At 45.5% G+C, this 15,000-nt stretch overlaps 1 protein-coding gene across 2 annotated transcripts in view; it reads right to left on the bottom strand.

The window, feature by feature from the left end:
• The window catches only part of LOC129834810 (nuclear receptor ROR-alpha A-like), a 37,594-nt gene that overhangs the window by 13,082 nt on the left and 9,512 nt on the right, over positions 1 to 15,000 (bottom strand). For both annotated transcript variants that reach the window (XM_055900108.1, XM_055900109.1), the window contains exon 5: positions 1,026 to 1,133. In XM_055900108.1, the coding sequence (XP_055756083.1) occupies positions 1,026 to 1,133 (108 nt within the window). The remainder of the gene's footprint in view (positions 1 to 1,025; positions 1,134 to 15,000) is intronic.

Genomic DNA, 15,000 nt, shown 5'->3' on the forward strand with positions numbered 1-15,000 from the left:
TGTTAGACACAGAGAGAGAGAGACAGGAGAAGATATGTGGACCAGAACATCACAGTCTGTTAGACACAGAGAGAGAGACAGGAGAAGATATGTGGACCAGAACATCACAGTCTGTTAGACACACAGAGAGAGAGACAGGAGAAGATAAGTGGACCAGAACATCACAGTCTGTTAGACACACAGAGAGAGAGACAGGAGAAGATATGTGGACCAGAACATCACAGTCTGTTAGACACACAGAGAGAGAGACAGGAGAAGATATGTGGACCAGAACATCACAGTCTGTTAGACACACAGAGAGAGAGACAGGAGAAGATATGTGGACCAGAACATCACAGTCTGTTAGACACACAGAGAGAGAGACAGGAGAAGATATGTGGACCAGAACATCACAGTCTGTTAGACACACAGAGAGAGAGACAGGAGAAGATATGTGGACCAGAACATCACAGTCTGTTAGAGACACAGAGAGAGAGACAGGAGAAGATATGTGGACCAGAACATCACAGTCTGTTAGACACACAGAGAGAGAGACAGGAGAAGATATGTGGACCAGAACATCACAGTCTGTTAGACACACAGAGAGAGAGACAGGAGAAGATATGTGGACCAGAACATCACAGTCTGTTAGACACACAGAGAGAGAGACAGGAGAAGATATGTGGACCAGAACATCACAGTCTGTTAGAGACACAGAGAGAGAGACAGGAGAAGATATGTTAACATCACAGTCTGTTAGACACACAGAGAGAGAGACAGGAGTAGTTATGTTAACATCACAACAACACAGGACACAGAGCAGAACATCAGAATCTGATCAGACGTCACCTGACATGCATTGCTCTGAAGTTCAGTCCAATCATATCCCAGTGGCCCAGCCATTCAGTCAGAGGTGGGTCCACAACAGTCCCTAATACTAAACAAACAACTTCCTCTCCTATTAAATCAATGGTTCTGAAACTGCTGAGCCTCCACGGCAGATGGAAGGGGATAAAGGTGCTCCGCTGGGTTGTATTCTGACTCACCTAATGCTTTGAAGACGTCGGTCCCGGCGTACTTCCCGTCAAAGTAGACGGTGCTGTTCTGAGAGTCAAAGGCACGACACATTCTGATGAACACCACCTCAAGAGACCCTGAGGAGAGACAACGACATCACAACCATCACTACAGGTCAGAGAGACAACACAACCACCACTACAGGTCAGAGAGACAACATAACCACCACTACAGGTCAGAGAGACAACAACATCACAACCACCACTACAGGTCAGAGAGACAACGACATCACAACCATCACTACAGATCAGAGAGACAACATAACCATCACTACAGGTCAGAGAGACAACATAACCACCACTACAGGTCAGAGAGACAACATAACACAACCACCACTACAGATCAGAGAGACATCGACATCACAACCATCACTACAGGTCAGAGAGACAACGACATCATAACCATCACTACAGGTCAGAGAGACAACGACATCACAACCATCACTACAGGTCAGAGAGACATCACAACCATCACTACAGGTCAGAGAGACAACATAACCACCACTACAGGTCAGAGAGACAACATAACCATCACTACAGGTCAGAGAGATAACATAACCATCACTACAGATCAGAGAGACAACGACATCACAACCATCACTACAGGTCAGAGAGACAACGACATCACAACCATCACTACAGGTCAGAGAGACAACGACATCACAACCATCACTACAGGTCAGAGAGACATCACAACCACCACTACAGGTCAGAGAGACATCACAACCACCACTACAGGTCAGAGAGACAACAACATCACAACCATCACTACAGGTCAGAGAGACAACACAACCATCACTACAGGTCAGAGAGACAACACAACCACCACTACAGGTCAGAGAGACAACGACATCACAACCATCACTACAGGTCAGAGAGACAACGACATCACAACCACCACTACAGGTCAGAGAGACAACACAACCATCACTACAGGTCAGAGAGACAACACAACCACCACTACAGGTCAGAGAGACAACACAACCACCACTACAGGTCAGAGAGACAACACAACCACCACTACAGGTCAGAGAGACAACGACATCACAACCATCACTACAGGTCAGAGAGACAACGACATCACAACCACCACTACAGGTCAGAGAGACATCACAACCATCACTACAGGTCAGAGAGACAACGACATCACAACCATCACTACAGGTCAGAGAGACAACATAACCATCACTACAGGTCAGAGAGACAACACAACCATCACTACAGGTCAGAGAGATAACATCACATAACCATCACTACAGGTCAGAGAGACAACGACATCACAACCATCACTACAGGTCAGAGAGACAACACAACCATCACTACAGGTCAGAGAGACAACGACATCACAACCATCACTACAGGTCAGAGAGACAACATAACCATCACTACAGGTCAGAGAGACAACACAACCATCACTACAGGTCAGAGAGATAACATCACATAACCATCACTACAGGTCAGAGAGACAACGACATCACAACCATCACTACAGGTCAGAGAGACAACACAACCATCACTACAGGTCAGAGAGACATCACAACCATCACTACAGGTCAGAGAGACAACGACATCACAACCATCACTACAGGTCAGAGAGACAACATAACCATCACTACAGGTCAGAGAGACAACACAACCATCACTACAGGTCAGAGAGACAACGACATCACAACCACCAATACAGGTCAGAGAGACAACAACATCACAACCATCACTACAGGTCAGAGAGACAACACAACACAACCACCACTACAGGTCAGAGAGACAACGACATCACAACCATCACTACAGGTCAGAGAGATAACATAACCATCACTACAGGTCAGAGAGACAACGACATCACAACCACCACTACAGGTCAGAGAGACAACACAACACAACCATCACTACAGGTCAGAGAGACAACGACATCACAACCACCACTACAGGTCAGAGAGACAACACAACACAACCACCACTACAGGTCAGAGAGACAACGACATCACAACCACCACTACAGGTCAGAGAGACAACGACATCACAACCACCACTACAGGTCAGAGAGACAACGACATCACAACCATCACTACAGGTCAGAGAGACAACACAACCATCACTACAGGTCAGAGAGACAACATAACCACCACTACAGGTCAGAGAGACAACACAACCATCACTACAGGTCAGAGAGACAACATAACCACCACTACAGGTCAGAGAGACATCACAACCACCACTACAGGTCAGAGAGACAACGACATCACAACCATCACTACAGGTCAGAGAGACAACGACATCACAACCATCACTACAGATCAGAGAGACAACAACAACACAACCACCACTACAGGTCAGAGAGACAACAACATCACAACCATCACTACAGGTCAGAGAGACAACGACATCACAACCATCACTACAGGTCAGAGAGACAACGACATCACAACCATCACAACAGGTCAGAGAGACAACGACATCACAACCATCACTACAGGTCAGAGAGACAACATAACCATCACTACAGGTCAGAGAGACAACATAACCATCACTACAGGTCAGAGAGACAACGACATCACAACCACCAATACAGGTCAGAGAGACAACATAGCCATCACTACAGGTCAGAGAGACAACATAGCCATCACTACAGGTCAGAGAGACAACATAACCACCACTACAGGTCAGAGAGACAACATAACCATCACTACAGGTCAGAGAGACAACATAACCACCACTACAGGTCAGAGAGACAACACAACCATCACTACAGGTCAGAGAGACAACGACATCACAACCACCAATACAGGTCAGAGAGACAACATAGCCATCACTACAGGTCAGAGAGACAACATAGCCATCACTACAGGTCAGAGAGACAACATAACCACCACTACAGGTCAGAGAGACAACATAGCCATCACTACAGGTCAGAGAGACAACGACATCACAACCACCACTACAGGTCAGAGAGACAACATAACCATCACTACAGGTCAGAGAGATAACATCACATAACCATCACTACAGATCAGAGAGACAACGACATCACAACCATCACTACAGGTCAGAGAGACATCACAACCACCACTACAGGTCAGAGAGACAACATAACCATCACTACAGGTCAGAGAGATAACGACATCACAACCATCACTACAGGTCAGAGAGACAACGACATCACAACCACCACTACAGGTCAGAGAGACAACGACATCACAACCATCACTACAGGTCAGAGAGACAACGACATCACAACCATCACTACAGGTCAGAGAGACAACGACATCACAACCATCACTACAGGTCAGAGAGACAACGACATCACAACCATCACTACAGGTCAGAGACACAACGACATCACAACCATCACTACAGGTCAGAGAGACAACGACATCACAACCATCACTACAGGTCAGAGAGACAACGACATCACAACCATCACTACAGGTCAGAGAGACAACGACATCACAACCATCACTACAGGTCAGAGAGACAACGACATCACAACCATCACTACAGGTCAGAGAGACAACGACATCACAACCATCACTACAGGTCAGAGAGACAACGACATCACAACCACCACTACAGGTCAGAGAGACATCACAACCATCACTACAGGTCAGAGAGACAACGACATCACAACCATCACTACAGGTCAGAGAGACAACATAACCATCACTACAGGTCAGAGAGACAACACAACCATCACTACAGGTCAGAGAGATAACATCACATAACCATCACTACAGGTCAGAGAGACAACGACATCACAACCATCACTACAGGTCAGAGAGACAACACAACCATCACTACAGGTCAGAGAGACAACGACATCACAACCATCACTACAGGTCAGAGAGACAACATAACCATCACTACAGGTCAGAGAGACAACACAACCATCACTACAGGTCAGAGAGATAACATCACATAACCATCACTACAGGTCAGAGAGACAACGACATCACAACCATCACTACAGGTCAGAGAGACAACACAACCATCACTACAGGTCAGAGAGACATCACAACCATCACTACAGGTCAGAGAGACAACGACATCACAACCATCACTACAGGTCAGAGAGACAACATAACCATCACTACAGGTCAGAGAGACAACACAACCATCACTACAGGTCAGAGAGACAACGACATCACAACCACCAATACAGGTCAGAGAGACAACAACATCACAACCATCACTACAGGTCAGAGAGACAACACAACACAACCACCACTACAGGTCAGAGAGACAACGACATCACAACCATCACTACAGGTCAGAGAGACAACGACATCACAACCACCACTACAGGTCAGAGAGACAACACAACACAACCACCACTACAGGTCAGAGAGACAACGACATCACAACCACCACTACAGGTCAGAGAGACAACGACATCACAACCACCACTACAGGTCAGAGAGACAACGACATCACAACCATCACTACAGGTCAGAGAGACAACACAACCATCACTACAGGTCAGAGAGACAACATAACCACCACTACAGGTCAGAGAGACAACACAACCATCACTACAGGTCAGAGAGACAACATAACCACCACTACAGGTCAGAGAGACATCACAACCACCACTACAGGTCAGAGAGACAACGACATCAAAACCATCACTACAGGTCAGAGAGACAACGACATCACAACCATCACTACAGATCAGAGAGACAACAACAACACAACCACCACTACAGGTCAGAGAGACAACAACATCACAACCATCACTACAGGTCAGAGAGACAACGACATCACAACCATCACTACAGGTCAGAGAGACAACGACATCACAACCATCACAACAGGTCAGAGAGACAACGACATCACAACCATCACTACAGGTCAGAGAGACAACATAACCATCACTACAGGTCAGAGAGACAACATAACCATCACTACAGGTCAGAGAGACAACGACATCACAACCACCAATACAGGTCAGAGAGAAAACATAGCCATCACTACAGGTCAGAGAGACAACATAGCCATCACTACAGGTCAGAGAGACAACATAACCACCACTACAGGTCAGAGAGACAACATAACCATCACTACAGGTCAGAGAGACAACATAACCACCACTACAGGTCAGAGAGACAACACAACCATCACTACAGGTCAGAGAGACAACGACATCACAACCACCAATACAGGTCAGAGAGACAACATAGCCATCACTACAGGTCAGAGAGACAACATAGCCATCACTACAGGTCAGAGAGACAACATAACCACCACTACAGGTCAGAGAGACAACATAGCCATCACTACAGGTCAGAGAGACAACGACATCACAACCACCACTACAGGTCAGAGAGACAACATAACCATCACTACAGGTCAGAGAGATAACATCACATAACCATCACTACAGATCAGAGAGACAACGACATCACAACCATCACTACAGGTCAGAGAGACATCACAACCACCACTACAGGTCAGAGAGACAACATAACCATCACTACAGGTCAGAGAGATAACGACATCACAACCATCACTACAGGTCAGAGAGACAACGACATCACAACCACCACTACAGGTCAGAGAGACAACGACATCACAACCATCACTACAGGTCAGAGAGACAACGACATCACAACCATCACTACAGGTCAGAGAGACAACGACATCACAACCATCACTACAGGTCAGAGAGACAACGACATCACAACCATCACTACAGGTCAGAGACACAACGACATCACAACCATCACTACAGGTCAGAGAGACAACGACATCACAACCATCACTACAGGTCAGAGAGACAACGACATCACAACCATCACTACAGGTCAGAGAGACAACGACATCACAACCATCACTACAGGTCAGAGAGACAACGACATCACAACCATCACTACAGGTCAGAGAGACAACATAACCATCACTACAGGTCAGAGAGACAACGACATCACAACCATCACTACAGGTCAGAGAGACAACATAACACAACCACCACTACAGGTCAGAGAGATAACGACATCACAACCATCACTACAGGTCAGAGAGACAACACAACCATCACTACAGGTCAGAGAGACAACGACATCACAACCACCACTACAGGTCAGAGAGACAACATAACCACCACTACAGGTCAGAGAGACAACGACATCACAACCATCACTACAGGTCAGAGAGATAACATAACCACCACTACAGGTCAGAGAGACATCACAACCATCACTACAGGTCAGAGAGACAACACAACCATCACTACAGGTCAGAGAGACAACATAACCACCACTACAGGTCAGAGAGACAACATAACCATCACTACAGGTCAGAGAGACAACGACATCACAACCACCACTACAGGTCAGAGAGACAACATAACACAACCATCACTACAGGTCAGAGAGACATCACAACCATCACTACAGGTCAGAGAGACAACGACATCACAACCACCACTACAGGTCAGAGAGACAACGACATCACAACCATCACTACAGGTCAGAGAGACATCACAACCATCACTACAGGTCAGAGAGACAACATAACCATCACTACAGGTCAGAGAGATAACATAACCATCACTACAGGTCAGAGAGACATCACAACCATCACTACAGGTCAGAGAGACATCACAACCATCACTACAGGTCAGAGAGACAACATAACCATCACTACAGGTCAGAGAGACAACGACATCACAACCACCACTACAGGTCAGAGAGACAACGACATCACAACCATCACTACAGGTCAGAGAGATAACATAACCATCACTACAGGTCAGAGAGACAACGACATCACAACCATCACTACAGGTCAGAGAGATAACATAACCATCACTACAGGTCAGAGAGACAACATAACCACCACTACAGGTCAGAGAGACAACATAACCACCACTACAGGTCAGAGAGACAACGACATCACAACCATCACTACAGGTCAGAGAGATAACATAACCATCACTACAGGTCAGAGAGACAACACAACCATCACTACAGGTCAGAGAGACAACAACAACACAACCACCACTACAGGTCAGAGAGACAACACAACCACCACTACAGGTCAGAGAGACAACGACATCACAACCATCACTACAGGTCAGAGAGACAACGACATCACAACCATCACTACAGGTCAGAGAGACAACGACATCACAACCATCACTACAGGTCAGAGAGACAACGACATCACAACCATCACTACAGGTCAGAGAGACATCACAACCACCACTACAGGTCAGAGAGACATCACAACCATCACTACAGGTCAGAGAGACAACAACATCACAACCATCACTTCAGGTCAGAGAGACAACGACATCACAACCATCACTACAGGTCAGAGAGACAACACAACCATCACTACAGGTCAGAGAGACAACGACATCACAACCATCACTACAGGTCAGAGAGACAACACAACCATCACTACAGGTCAGAGAGACAACGACATCACAAACACCACTACAGGTCAGAGAGACAACATAACCATCACTACAGGTCAGAGAGACAACGACATCACAACCACCACTACAGGTCAGAGAGACAACGACATCACAACCATCACTACAGGTCAGAGAGACAACGACATCACAACCATCACTACAGGTCAGAGAGACAACATCACAACCACCACTACAGGTCAGAGAGACATCACAACCATCACTACAGGTCAGAGAGACAACAACAACACAACCACCACTACAGGTCAGAGAGACAACATAACCACCACTACAGGTCAGAGAGACAACACAACCATCACTACAGGTCAGAGAGATAACATCACAACCATCACTACAGGTCAGAGAGATAACATAACCATCACTACAGGTCAGAGAGACAACATCACAACCACCACTACAGGTCAAAGAGACAACAACATCACAACCATCACTACAGGTCAGAGAGACAACATCACAACCACCACTACAGGTCAGAGAGACAACACGACCATCACTACAGGTCAGAGAGACAACGACATCACAACCATCACTACAGGTCAGAGAGACAACGACATCACAACCATCACTACAGGTCAGAGAGACAACATCACAACCATCACTACAGGTCAGAGAGACAACACAACCATCACTACAGGTCAGAGAGACAACATAACCATCACTACAGGTCAGAGAGACAACATAACATAACCATCACTACAGGTCAGAGAGACAACAACATCACAACCATCACTACAGGTCAGAGAGACAACGACATCACAACCATCACTACAGGTCAGAGAGACAACATCACAACCACCACTACAGGTCAGAGAGACAACGACATCACAAACACCACTACAGGTCAGAGAGACAACGACATCACAACCATCACTACAGGTCAGAGAGACAACATAACCATCACTACAGGTCAGAGAGACAACAACATCACAACCACCACTACAGGTCAGAGAGACAACAACATCACAACCATCACTACAGGTCAGAGAGACAACACAAACACCACTACAGGTCAGAGAGACAACATAACCATCACTACAGGTCAGAGAGACAACAACATCACAACCACCACTACAGGTCAGAGAGACAACGACATCACAACCATCACTACAGGTCAGAGAGATAACATAACCACCACTACAGGTCAGAGAGACATCACAACCATCACTACAGGTCAGAGAGACAACACAACCATCACTACAGGTCAGAGAGACAACATAACCACCACTACAGGTCAGAGAGACAACATAACCATCACTACAGGTCAGAGAGACAACGACATCACAACCACCACTACAGGTCAGAGAGACAACATAACACAACCATCACTACAGGTCAGAGAGACATCACAACCATCACTACAGGTCAGAGAGACAACGACATCACAACCACCACTACAGGTCAGAGAGACAACATAACCATCACTACAGGTCAGAGAGACAACGACATCACAACCATCACTACAGGTCAGAGAGATAACATAACCATCACTACAGGTCAGAGAGACAACGACATCACAACCATCACTACAGGTCAGAGAGATAACATAACCATCACTACAGGTCAGAGAGACAACATAACCACCACTACAGGTCAGAGAGACAACATAACCACCACTACAGGTCAGAGAGACAACGACATCACAACCATCACTACAGGTCAGAGAGATAACATAACCATCACTACAGGTCAGAGAGACAACACAACCATCACTACAGGTCAGAGAGACAACAACAACACAACCATCACTACAGGTCAGAGAGACAACACAACCACCACTACAGGTCAGAGAGACAACGACATCACAACCATCACTACAGGTCAGAGAGACAACGACATCACAACCATCACTACAGGTCAGAGAGACAACGACATCACAACCATCACTACAGGTCAGAGAGACAACGACATCACAACCATCACTACAGGTCAGAGAGACAACGACATCACAACCATCACTACAGGTCAGAGAGACAACGACATCACAACCATCACTACAGGTCAGAGAGACAACACAACCATCACTACAGGTCAGAGAGACAACACAACCACCACTACAGGTCAGAGAGACATCGACATCACAACCACCACTACAGGTCAGAGAGACAACGACATCACAACCATCACTACAGGTCAGAGAGACAACACAACCACCACTACAGGTCAGAGAGACAACACAACCACCACTACAGGTCAGAGAGACAACACAACCACCACTACAGGTCAGAGAGACATCACAACCATCACTACAGGTCAGAGAGACAACGACATCACAACCATCACTACAGGTCAGAGAGACAACGACATCACAACCATCACTACAGGTCAGAGAGACAACGACATCACAACCATCACTACAGGTCAGAGAGACAACGACATCACAACCATCACTACAGGTCAGAGAGACATCACAACCACCACTACAGGTCAGAGAGACATCCCAACCATCACTACAGGTCAGAGAGACAACGACATCACAACCATCACTTCAGGTCAGAGAGACAACGACATCACAACCATCACTACAGGTCAGAGAGACAACACAACCATCACTACAGGTCAGAGAGACAACGACATCACAACCATCACTACAGGTCAGAGAGACAACACAACCATCACTACAGGTCAGAGAGACAACGACATCACAAACACCACTACAGGTCAGAGAGACAACGACATCACAACCATCACTACAGGTCAGAGAGACAACATCACAACCATCACTACAGGTCAGAGAGATAACATCACAACCATCACTACAGGTCAGAGAGACAACGACATCACAAACACCACTACAGGTCAGAGAGACAACACAACCACCACTACAGGTCAGAGAGACAACGACATCACAACCATCACTACAGGTCAGAGAGACAACGACATCACAACCATCACTACAGGTCAGAGAGACAACAACATCACAACCACCACTACAGGTCAGAGAGACAACAACACCACAACCATCACTACAGGTCAGAGAGATAACATAACCATCACTACAGGTCAGAGAGACAACGACATCACAACCATCACTACAGGTCAGAGAGACAACACAACCATCACTACAGGTCAGAGAGACAACACAACCATCACTACAGGTCAGAGAGACAACGACATCACAACCACCACTACAGGTCAGAGAGACAACACAACCATCACTACAGGTCAGAGAGACAACACAACCATCACTACAGGTCAGAGAGACAAGACATCACAACCATCACTACAGATCAGAGAGACAACACAACCATCACTACAGGTCAGAGAGACAACGACATCACAACCATCACTACAGGTCAGAGAGACAACATCACAACCATCACTACAGGTCAGAGAGACAACACAACCATCACTACAGGTCAGAGAGACAACATAACCACCACTACAGGTCAGAGAGACAACATAACCATCACTACAGGTCAGAGAGACAACACAACCATCACTACAGGTCAGAGAGACAACACAACCATCACTACAGGTCAGAGAGACAACATAACCATCACTACAGGTCAGAGAGACAACATAACCATCACTACAGGTCAGAGAGACAACATAACCATCACTACAGGTCAGAGAGACAACACAACCATCACTACAGGTCAGAGAGACAACATAACCATCACTACAGGTCAGAGAGACATCACAACCATCACTACAGGTCAGAGAGACAACACAACCATCACTACAGGTCAGAGAGACAACATAACCATCACTACAGGTCAGAGAGACAACATCACAACCATCACTACAGGTCAGAGAGACAACACAACCATCACTACAGGTCAGAGAGATAACATCACAACCACCACTACAGGTCAGAGAGACAACGACATCACAACCATCACTACAGGTCAGAGAGACAACACAACAAAACCATCACTACAGGTCAGAGAGACAACACAACAAAACCATCACTACAGGTCAGAGAGACAACAACATTACAACCATCACTACAGATCAGAGAGATAACATACCCATCACTACAGGTCAGAGAGACAACATAATATAACCATCACTACAGGTCAGAGAGACAACATCATCACAACCATCACTACAGGTCAGAGAGACAACACAACCACCACTACAGGTCAGAGAGATAACATAACCACCACTACAGGTCAGAGAGACAACGACATCACAACCATCACTACAGGTCAGAGAGATAACATAACCACCACTACAGGTCAGAGAGATAATATAACCACCACTACAGGTCAGAGAGATAACATAACCACCACTACAGGTCAGAGAGACAACGACATCACAACCACCACTACAGGTCAGAGAGACAACGACAACACAACCATCACTCCAGGTCAGAGAGATAACATACTATAACCATCACTACAGGTCAGAGAGATACCATAACCATCACTACAGGTCAGAGAGATAACATAGCCATCACTACAGGTCAGAGAGATAACATAATATAACCATCACTACAGGTCAGAGAGATAACACAACCATCACTCCAGGTCAGAGAGATAACATACTATAACCATCACTACAGGTCAGAGAGATAACACAACCATCACTCCAGGTCAGAGAGATAACATAACCATCACTACAGGTCAGAGACATAACACAACCATCACTACAGGTCAGAGAGACAACACAACCATCACTACAGGTCAGAGAGACAACATAACCATCACTACAGGTCAGAGAGACAACATAACCATCACTACAGGTCAGAGAGACAACACAACCACCACTACAGGTCAGAGAGACAACACAACCATCACTACAGGTCAGAGATACAACAACATCACAACCACCACTACAGGTCAGAGAGACAACATCACAACCATCACTACAGGTCAGAGAGACAACACAACCATCACTACAGGTCAGAGAGACAACGACATCACAACCACCACTACAGGTCAGAGAGACAACATCACAACCATCACTACAGGTCAGAGAGACAACACAACCATCACTACAGGTCAGAGAGACAACGACAACACAACCATCACTCCAGGTCAGAGAGATAACATAACCATCACTACAGGTCAGAGAGATAACACAACCACCACTACAGGTCAGAGAGACAACATAACCATCACTACAGGTCAGAGAGACAACATAACCATCACTACAGGTCAGAGAGACAACACAACCACCACTACAGGTCAGAGAGACAACATAACCATCACTACAGGTCAGAGAGACAACATAACCATCACTACAGGTCAGAGACAACCTCAGCATTACTTTATGTTGTAAAGACAACACAACATCAACACAACAGGTTGGGGACAGCATGTCCTTGTGAAACCAAAGCACCTGTCTATGTAGAGTACGGGTTTCCTATATAAGTAGACAGTACGTAGATTGGGGGTTTCCTATATAAGTAGACAGTAGACAGATTGGGGGTTTCCTATATAAGTAGACAGTATATAGATTGGGGGTTTCCTATATAAGTAGACAGTAGATAGATTGAGGGTTTCCTATATAAGTAGACAGTAGACAGATTGGGGGTTTCCTATATAAGTAGACAGTAGACAGATTGGGGGTTTCCTATATAAGTAGACAGTAGACAGATTGAGAGTTTCCTATATAAGTAGACAGTAGACAGATTGAGAGTTTCCTATATAAGTAGACAGTAGACAGATTGGGGGTTTCCTATATGAGTAGACAGTAGACAGATTGAGAGTTTCCTATATAAGTAGACAGTAGATAGATTGAGGGTTTCCTATATAAGTAGACAGTAGACAGATTGGGGGTTTCCTATATAAGTAGACAGTAGATAGATTGGGGGTTTCCAGTAGACAGTAGATAGATTGGGGGTTTCCTATTTAAGTAGACAGTAGACAGATTGAGGGTTTCCTATATAAGTAGATAGTACGTAGATTGGGGGTTTCCTATATAAGTAGACAGTAGATAGATTGGGGGTTTCCTATATAAGTAGACAGTATATAGATTGGGGGTTTCCTATATAAGTAGACAGTAGATAGATTGAGGGTTTCCTATATAAGTAGACAGTAGACAGATTGAGGGTTTCCTATATAAGTAGACAGTAGACAGTAGACAGATTGAGGGTTTCCTATATAAGTAGACAGTAGACAGTAGACAGATTGAGGGTTTCCTATATAAGTAGACAGCACGTAGATTGGGGGTTTCCTATATAAGTAGACAGTAGACAGATTGGGGGTTTCCTATATAAGTAGACAGTAGACAGTACGTAGATTGGGTTTTCCTATATAAGTAGACAGTATATAGATTGGGGGTTTCCTGTGTAAGTAGACAGTAGACAGATTGGGGGTTTCCTATATAAGTAGACAGTATATAGATTGGGGGTTTCCTATATAAGTAGACAGTAGACAGATTGAGGGTTTCCTATATAAGTAGACAGTAGACAGTAGACAGATTGAGGGTTTCCTATATAAGTAGACAGTAGACAGTAGACAGATTGAGGGTTTCCTATATAAGTAGACAGTAGACAGTAGATAGATTGAGGGTTTCCTATATAAGTAGACAGTACGTAGATTGGGGGTTTCCTATATAAGTAGA

This window comes from Salvelinus fontinalis, chromosome 35, assembly GCF_029448725.1.
Source record: "Salvelinus fontinalis isolate EN_2023a chromosome 35, ASM2944872v1, whole genome shotgun sequence".
NCBI lineage: Eukaryota > Metazoa > Chordata > Actinopteri > Salmoniformes > Salmonidae > Salvelinus > Salvelinus fontinalis.